This window comes from Nothobranchius furzeri, chromosome 1 (genome assembly GCF_043380555.1).
Source record: "Nothobranchius furzeri strain GRZ-AD chromosome 1, NfurGRZ-RIMD1, whole genome shotgun sequence".
Taxonomy (NCBI): Eukaryota; Metazoa; Chordata; class Actinopteri; order Cyprinodontiformes; family Nothobranchiidae; genus Nothobranchius; species Nothobranchius furzeri.
Window position 1 is genome coordinate 29644831 of NC_091741.1, and position 9436 is coordinate 29654266.

Genomic DNA, 9436 nt, shown 5'->3' on the forward strand with positions numbered 1-9436 from the left:
CAGTAACCTCGACGGTCTCAACAACGGCAAAGACTTCCCTAAAGATTTATTAAAGGTACCATAAAGACTATAGTGTTTATCTTCTGAAAAACCTGATAAGCGAAAGATGTTTGGATCTTTTTCTGCTCTCTGTGCAGGTTTTATACAACTCCATCAAGAATGAGAAGCTGGAGTGGGCTGTGTGAGTGTCGCCTGTGTCAGTCAGAGAAGTTTTACTGGAGGGAGGAGGTCCACAGGTTTATCTGAATGTGTGTGTGTGTGTGCATGTGTGCGTGTGTGTGTGTGTGTGTGTGCGCAGTGAGGAGGAGGAGCTGAGGAAGAGTCTGTCAGAATTAGTGGAGGAGCAGTGTGAGGGCGGGAGTAAGCGTGTTGCCAGGGTAACGGATGGCAGTAACCCTTTCATCGCTATTCCTGTTCTGCTAAACGCAGTCACCTACAAGCACGGGGTTCTGACCCGCAAGAGTCACGCCGACATGGATGGAAAACGCAGTGAGTTAAAACACACGCAGCGTCAGGGTGCGCCGTTATTTACCATGATGTATAATCGCTCCGCCTCTTCCTGTTCAGCCCCGAGGGGGCGCCGGGGGTGGAAGAAGTTCTACGCAGTCTTGAAGGGAATGATCCTTTATCTCCAGAAGGTAGCACATTTTATCCTCTACCCCGTTGCCATGGAAACACATCCACCACCGCAGTGACAGCAGAGGAGGATGCTGCATACTGCTGTGGAGGGTGTGTGTGTGTGTGTGTGTGGTAAATCTGCTGATGAGGAGAGGCTTAGCTGTTTGCATCAGTTTGTCTCCCTCTGCTGGTAGGATGTTCATACTGCTCACATGTGCTGACCTCGTGTGTGTGTGTGTGTGTGTGTGTGTGTGTGTGTGTGTGTGTGTGTGTGTGTGTGTGTGTGTGTGTGTGTGTGTGTGTGTGTGTGTGTGTGTGCCTCACACACACTTCACAAGCGAGAGGGAACTGAGCCTTACACCCACCAGTGAACACGGTTTACGTGATTTTAATGATCTGTGTGTTTTTCTGCCTCAGGATGAGTACAAGCCCGACAACGACATCTCAGAGGTGGACCTGAAGAACGCCGTACGGATCCACCACGCTTTAGCCACCCGCGCCACGGACTACAGCAAAAGAGCCAACGTGCTGAAACTCAAAACCTCAGACTGGAGAGTCTTTCTGCTGCAGGCCCCGTGAGTCCCGCTTTAAAGGGACATTACAGCTATTTCTGTGTGAAGGTTAAAGGTTATAGTTCCTGATTGACCTCTGTTTGGAAGAATGTTGTTCATCTCCTACAGGACTGATGAGCTAACGGCTAGTCTGAGTTCAGCCCAAAGCGATATGGTTTCTGCTTAGCCTCGTTTAGAAAACAATGTGGCCAATTTGCCGCAACGCCGTGGCGGCATCTGGGAGCTGTAGGTCGTTTGCAAGTGGTCAGAACGCGGCGGTCGTGATTTTACAAAAGATGACGTGATGGCGGTGTAAAGGGGGAATGGGGGCGCCTCTGCACAGCTGCTGTCTTCCGTTTCACTTGGACATAACTTGCTTGTTTTTTGCTATCAAAGCTGCACTCATGAAGTTTTTTTAACAAGCTTCTCCTAAAGATATCTGTCCTCCACAGTCCCTGATGCGCCTGAAGCTCTGCGTCGCTCCAGTTTATCATCTCCGCTGGTTCTGTTTACAAACGTGAAACTTACTGCCCGTGTTTACTTTCATTTTCAAAGCAGTTTCCTGCTGGAGCTCAGCAGCAACTCCCCACATGATCGTGACTCCTCCCTCTGTTGCTCCAAGGCGTAATATGCATTCACAAGACCGGCGTCGCAGCAATATTACCAGCGAGCGCGACGGCATGACTGCCGCTAAGTATCCACAATGCCATGCTGGAGCGTTCTTTAGACACACGGTGGCGGCAGGCGTGGTGTGTTTTCTATAAAGGGCTCTTGTTTAAAATGGCTGCAGATAGTTTATAAGGTTGGGTCGGTTTTGACAGAAACAATTGACTCGACCACTGCACGGACCCGTTTTCAGCCAAGGGATCTTTGTTTGGACTTGTGTGAATGTTGTGAGCTCTGATTTCTGACTCCAGGAGTGAGGAGGAGATGATGTCGTGGATCTTCAGGATAAACCTGGTGGCGGCGCTCTTCTCTGCTCCTGCGTTTCCTGCTGCTATCGGCTCTATGAAGAAGTTCTGCCGACCCATTCTGCCGTCTTCATCCACAAGACTCGACCAGGTCTGTGCACGATATTAGTCCTCAGCTTTACATGTTGTTTAATAACGATAACGTCCATTCTGCAACAGCCACAGTAGCAGGACTCAGGCTCAGCAGTCTAAAGATGTTATGTATGCCTCTGCCTGCGTCTCATTGGCTGCTTTGGGAATCGTCTGGCGTCTGACGGGTCTGTGATTGGTGCAGGAGGAGCAGCTGCTAAGCCACGAGAGCAAGCTGAAGCAGATGAGTGTGGAGCTGGAAGAACACAGAAAAAACCAGCCCTCGGCCGACCCAAAAAGCCGGGAGTGGGAGGAGTACCGACTAAAAGAGCACTACCTCACGTACGAGGTGCGTACGGGCTACTGCACACATGAAGATCAGAGTCAGAGCACAGCATTCGGTCTCTGAAGTGTGTGGCTGTGTTTGGGTCGAGCATAACTTAAACGTGTTGTATGTGGTTCCTCTCGTCCTGTCCTGTCTTTGAGCAGAAGACTCGGTACGAGACCTACATCAGCCTCCTGCAGGCCAAAATCCGCGCTGAGACGGACGACCTTGAGAAGATTGAGGCCAGCGTGCTCGGCGGCCTGATCTTGGACGGCAGAGATTGCCAACTTCGAAAAACCCAGTCCAGCCCATCCATCAGCCAGGCCCATGTGGGCCTGAACGGGAGGACTGTCCCGGGACCAAAGAGCTGAGAAAAGGGGGAGGAAGGAGGACCAGACAGCAGAAAGATCGACATCCTGGGTGTTTAGTGATTGGGGTTTTGGGCTCTTCTGATCCTCAGTAAGCCGTCATTCTTCTTCCATGGAGCCCGGTGAAGACCCTGGCCTTCAGCAATAGATGATGAAGAGGAGGAGGAGTGCACCCCGATCCAAACAGCTGTTTTACTGTTGCACATTAATGATCCTTACTGTGAGCAACACCGTCAGTATTATTTAGTCTCTGAGGAAGACGTCGTCTGTCGTTGAATTTTCTTTTAAGTTTTAAATAACAGGAAGCATTCTGACGTGGACCGGTTTGTGTTTCTTCTCCGTCCCCGTCCTGCAGTCAGACACGGTACTGCTGTAGCAGCGCTGGCTATTAACCGGACCAGACGGGCTCAGCCCTGCTCACACTCGCAGGTGTGTGTGTGTGTGTGTGTGTGTGTGTGTGTGTGTGTGCTGCATGGACCTACAGGTGAAGACGTCCTGTCCTGCATTAACCTCAGAGACACAAAGTCCATGTTTATATTTATTTATTTATTTATTACCCTCTCGGAGGCGTCACGGCTCCAGGGCAGGTTTGCACCCGGCCCCTCAGACATGTACATGTGTGGCGTAGCGTTTTCCCTCCACCATAGCCGGTTGTTTAATGAGCTGCTCCCCTGTGGAGCTGCAGGTTGAGTGCCTTACTGAAGGGCACCTCGTCAGAAATAATACAAAAGGGTGTTTTGAGCTGCGGCGGCTACCCCTAAACACTAATCTGATCATTGTTTGTTTTCAGGAAGTGAAGAAGGATCTATTCATGTGTTTATCGTCTCCCTCCTCTTCATAATGTTTTGTGTTTTATACGCCGTGTGATCTGATGCAACACGCCTCGTGTGACTTTAGAGCAGAGCAGGATCCTGTGGGTGTCAGGTGGACAGCGGTGCGACATAGACCTACATAAACATAGACACCACATCTCTACTCACTTTTGAGTTAAATACAGGAATTACAGACGTTGCCGTGCTGCCATTGTGGAATGAAGCCCCTCCCACATGTGTTTATAAGCATCAGATACCTGATTACTTCTGAATGTAGAGGGAAAATACTTATGTAAACATGCAGCAGCAAGGTTAAAACGATGTTTTTACCTGGAAAAAAGATCTAAGGTGTACTTTTTAATGTTTTACTCAGTAAAAAAGTTGAGTTTTTTTACTGGAGGCCTAAAATTGTTGCTGGAACCAGCCTCTAGGTGGTTACTTTAACATTACTATGCTACATTCCTACATCTAGATCTAAGGTAAATCAGGAAAGGACGTTGACCATAAACATATATTTACTTATTAAACACAAAAATAAACACCTGCCCCCTAGTTGTTGGCTGCAGTAACGGTTGTAAGCCCATTTAAACATACAGTAGAAACCAAAGTAATCCAATGTTGGCTATCTACTGCGTGATGTCCTCTAGATTTTCTCCAGTTCCCAACCAGACTGGTTCCTAAATGCAACATGGCAGCGCCTGTAAATCAACACATTCCCCTTATGGAGTACAGCAGCAGTAGACTGAGATGGGCTGTCCCTGTTTATGAGTCCATGCCTCTGGCGTGCTGTTAAACGTAGCTGAGACTAACGCCGTGTGGCTGGGGGGACTTCGGCACAGTCGGCTCTGGATCAGTCAGCAGCATGTCTACACGCTACGTGGATGTGCCAGAACATTTCACTAAGACTGGACCCATGTTTGTGTACGATGGAGGTTTTAGGGAACCAGATCTGGACCTGGTGTAGAGGAGCGTAGCAGCAGGACTGCTAACTTAAGACTGATGAAACCCACCGGCGGGGAGGCGTGTACCCGTGTGGGTGTGAAGGTTTCTGCTGGACAACAACAGACTGGGCCTGATTATCCTGCAAGGAGAACCTGGGTGAAGTTACCAGAAAGAGATGTGATAGCGCTGCTTGTGAGCACCTTAACTGATCCCAAACACACACACACACACACACACACACACACTCAAGCTTTTCTACATGATTTGTTCATGACACAACTCCGAGGTTTCGTGATCAGTTACACCTTCAGCTCAGAACGTCTGCAGCTCTGAGCGATGACCGCTGGGATCTGAGATCCTTTTTGGGACTTGGCTGGAATCCTGGAACCCGATTCTGGTTCACATCAAGACGCTGACGAGGAGCTACAACTTATTTTTCTTTTTAGAGCTAAATTGTTAGGATCTAAACGGCTTTGTTACAGGGAGATTCCCGTTGTAGTCACGCTGGCTGTCGTGCTAGCCACTGATTCCTTGTTCTAGGTTCTAGGGTAGGCCTGTGCTGTAACAGGGTTGTGAAGAAAATGTGGATTGTTATGATTTATTAAAAGACATCTTTGGCACTTTGATGTCAGCATTGGCTCTGTAACCTTGTTTTGTTTGTATATTGGAACTCTTTGGCAGATTGCTCATGTAAAGGACATATTTACTGAATATTTAGTCTGTGCTTCATAAAGTAAGCTTTTCTACACACAGCTGTGGTGGTGGTTCATCGGTGTTGCTCATGTGTGCCGCTGACTTCTGAACAGACTCTTGTTCTGTTGGATTTTGCTCTGCAGCTAAAAGCCCAAAATTACGCAAGACGCAGGTAAACTCAGGAGTTTACAGGTTTGATTCATCCTGGAAGTAGTTTTAAGTGATCAATAGCAGAAATCATTCATAGGTCAAAACTAACATGATCACCCTGGCAACATTAAATGCATTTTTCCTATAGCGTTATAGTTTCTATTTTAATTTTCTCCAACCTGTGACAGAATAAAAACCTTTCGATTGGGTATTTTTCTCTTGCAAGAGCAGAATGAGTCATTTGACCTATTCATCCAACTACAGGTTTAAACTATTGTTTGTACTATTTTTAGCACAAACGCTGCTGAAGGATCTTGTGTTTGGAGGAGCTCAGGCTGATTATCACCTCAGATCATCCTCTGCCTGTTGGTAAAATTGCTGGATTTTAAACACCCAGATAAACCTTATTCAAGATGGCTGCCACGGCTAACCAACACTAGCAAAGGGCAGTCACCGTAGACTGCACATATAAGATGGACAAACCCTCCACGCCGCCACCAGTAGGTTTCTGAAGAGCTGAATTGAAGCCCAGTCAGCGGTTCCCACCACAGCCATCTTGACTACGTCATGCACCTCACTCCCGGAAAATACAAAAATGCAGCAGAGAGCAGGGATGGTGGGGGCAGAGGATTGACACCATCACACACTGAGGAGATGTAGATATGAGCTAACAAAGGTTGGCGGGTACTTTTAGCCAGGCAACCGCGTGTAGACATGCTTCTGCCTTCTAGGCTGTGACCCATTCTTTCCACTACTGCATGTAAAAGCGTAGCAAAACAAACCACGTGACAATTAGCTGCCATTGAATTGGATGAGCTTCTTTCCACCAGCAGCAAAGTGTAACGTTTTGGACACTCAACAGGACGCTATCAGTATGTTTCGAGTCTATTTTACGCGCCACGCTTCCAAAACACATCAAACTCCACAGATTAGATTGCGCCAGACAGGAAGTCAAGCAGTGCAACAGAAGGCTGAAGCTGCGGCCTTCCCTGGAGCAAGCAGGAGGGCTAGCTGCTAGCTCTGACGGCTAATCTGCTACCAGCCGATCAAAAGGACACGCCCCTAAGTATTCATATGCTTATATTACTTCTAAATGAGTGAGTTAAAAGAAAATTCTTTAGAAGTGTCATGACGGTAAGCGACCTTTTAAACGTAAAATGTTTATTTCTGCTGCTGTGAAGTTGGCTTTTTTAACATGGGAGTCAATGGGAACTAGCATATTTCCTAAATAGCAGAGGCAAAAACATGATCAATATGGGTAACAATTTACTTTTAACAGTAACAACTCTGCCTGGCTGACAGGGAGCTGAATGGTAAATGTTAATATTGAACTTCTCAAATTAGAAATTCAAAAACAGAAATAAAGAAAAAGTCAGAATTTCTTTGTTGGTAAAGAAAACCAAGTAAAAAGTTTGTATGGCGTGTTAGTTCATTTATGTCCTGAGTGAGCTCTGTAGCAGCCAGAGAGAGCGTTAATAACAGCAAATATCCAGAGGACAGTGAAGGGAGCATGATTCCAGTCAGGAGGTGGAGACAAAGATGGGGAGCTGTGTTGGAGGATCACAGACAAAAAGACGGTATTTTGAAGTTGATAAATGCAAAAATTAAACTCTTGACGAGCTTAAAAAGGTGGTTTTCCCCCAGAAATGCTTGAAAATGGTCTAAGAAACTATAAAATATATAGATATAAAAAGTTTTCAAGGACTGAGAAAGAGCTAAAACAGAACAAAAAATGTTTTTTACAGCAAAAATTTGTTAATAGATGAAACTTTGTAGTACTGATGTACGAGCAGCAAGCCCTTTTTGCAGTGGCGGTTCTACATCGAATTACTCCCCGGGCGAGGCCCCCTTTGAGCACCCCCCCCCACCACCACCACCACCACCACACCACCCCACCTGCATGAATGCACGCATGTTTTCTACAAACAGGCATGTTTTATTAGAATGACTATTGAACATTCATTTTTCTAAGTTGCACATATTTACATTAATTACTATGAAGTTGTCAGAATGTAAAGCAATATGCATTATATACTGTATCAAAATATATAGAATCAAATATACAAAAACAACTAAACTAACTAAATATTAAGAATATATGCACATAATAGATAATAAATATTCTAAATAGCAAAAATATTTCACACATAACAAACTAAAGATAATCACTACAGCATTGCACTTAGAACAGAAAACACAAACTAAAATTAAAACCTAACCTTGATGCAACATCATCAATAATGTCATCACATGAAATCTGCTCCCCTACTGAGTGATTGATACTAATCAGAGCCAGGTGAGTGAGCCGCCCCTGAAACATAGGTGACCTCAGGTATGACTTGATCAAGTTTTGAAAAGCTCCTCTCAGCTGGAGCCACAGTGACTGGCAGAGCAGTCCAAAAGTTGGGGTAGATCTCCAATAGATCTCATGATCCATAATATTTTAGAATTGCCTCTGAAATTGTAATTTAAACTGACATAAAAAACTGTAGACTACCAAAAATGCCAACTTTTACAGAACATATCATGTAAAAAATAATCAGTGCAGCCATCTGCAATAAATAAACAGGATAGTTAGTGGTGACTGGGGAGTTTTCTTCTGCTTGTAGAGTTGTTTTATTTATTATTATGTGAACATGATCAACATGTGTTTGTTGTTGTTCAGGCAGGCCACGGGCTGCAGCGAGCATTTAACAACTCCTAGTTTGAATCAGTAAAAAACGATTCAAGGACTTTTTTCGAACCATTTGAATATTCGTTTCAATATTTCAGCCCTATTAGCTCTGTTAGCAATTAGTTGACCGCATTTAACCGTTAAAATCCCAGTTAACTGGTTCAAAACATTGGAAACATGCATCATGAGAGCTACATACCTTTATCTTTCTCCTCTTTTTTCTTTTTTTCCCCCTGAATGGGGGCACCTGGTGGTTTTAGCCTTTTTATGTTCATCTCTTCTGTTTGGCTCTTGACTCAATAAGTTTCCTTTAGTCAGGACTAAACTATTTGACCTTGATGGGGGGGTGACCACAAAATCGTTTTGTTTTTCCTTTTTTTATTCGGCCATTTCACACAATTCAGAGACACCTGAAAGAATGATAGGCCTGTGTTTATGATATTATGAATGAAATATGGAAGAACTTTAAGATGTGATTGACTTTAGCCATGTTAATACAGTTGATTCAGCCCCTGCCCGCTCATTTCATTTGGGAAAGACGCAGAGGTGAATTCCCCCGCCGCACCCCTCCCCTTCCTGTTCTTCATAGACACACGGTGCACGTGAACGTTCTCAGTCAGCAGGAGCGCCTGCAGCTGCAGGGGGCGCCAACTTGCAGTTTCCAATCCAGACACTGTCATATGACAGATAATAGAAAACCTCGGTGCGGCACAGATTTCCTTTTTTTTTTTTTACTCAGCGCTTGTGCGCCCCTTTTGTGTCATGAAAAAATGCCGCCCCGGGCAACTGCCCTGTCTGCCCGTGCCTAAAACCGCTACTGCCTTTTTGGATTATTTAATATTTATGCATTTTTAAGCAGCATGAACAGAAAATTGGTTATTTTTCTTCAATCCTGACTAAACATGAAATCAGTGACAACTTGAAACAATGTTCGTCTCACTTCAACACCAGATAAATGCCTCAACATGCTCTGGTTCCAAATGAAGCATTAAAGGGACTTTACGGAGTTTTGAATTTTTATGCTCGCTATTGCCCCCTCAGGCCAAAAGTGTAATGAAGCTTCAATAGTAGGCTCGTGCACGAGGCGCGCATGCTGTACGTGCACACTCCGTAACGAAAATAACAGCTGAGACAGTCCCGTGTGTGTGTGTGTGGGTGTGTGTGTGTGTGTGTGTGTGGGGGGGGGGGGGGGGGGGGGGGGGAGGAGGAGGACAGATGACAGGAGAACACGCAGCTAATTAATTAAATAATTTGGTTCTGTAG

At 45.4% G+C, this 9436-nt stretch overlaps 1 protein-coding gene across 3 annotated transcripts in view; it reads left to right on the top strand.

Annotated features, from left to right (window-relative positions):
• Nucleotides 1-5408, top strand: part of psd2 (pleckstrin and Sec7 domain containing 2) — a 62902-nt gene extending 57494 nt beyond the window's left edge. For 2 of the 3 annotated variants that reach the window (XM_070553937.1, XM_070553945.1), the window contains 8 exons: nt 1-55; nt 138-181; nt 299-489; nt 568-638; nt 1036-1193; nt 2087-2231; nt 2415-2558; nt 2699-5408. The exon at nt 1-55 is cut by the window's left edge. In XM_070553937.1, the coding sequence (XP_070410038.1) occupies nt 1-55; nt 138-181; nt 299-489; nt 568-638; nt 1036-1193; nt 2087-2231; nt 2415-2558; nt 2699-2905 (1015 nt within the window). In that variant the 3' untranslated portion in view covers nt 2906-5408. Of the gene's footprint in view, nt 56-137; nt 182-298; nt 490-567; nt 639-1035; nt 2232-2414; nt 2559-2698 lie in introns of those variants that run through there. The other variant, XM_070553938.1, reaches the window with a different exon arrangement.
• The last annotated feature ends 4028 nt before the right edge of the window (nt 5409-9436 follow it).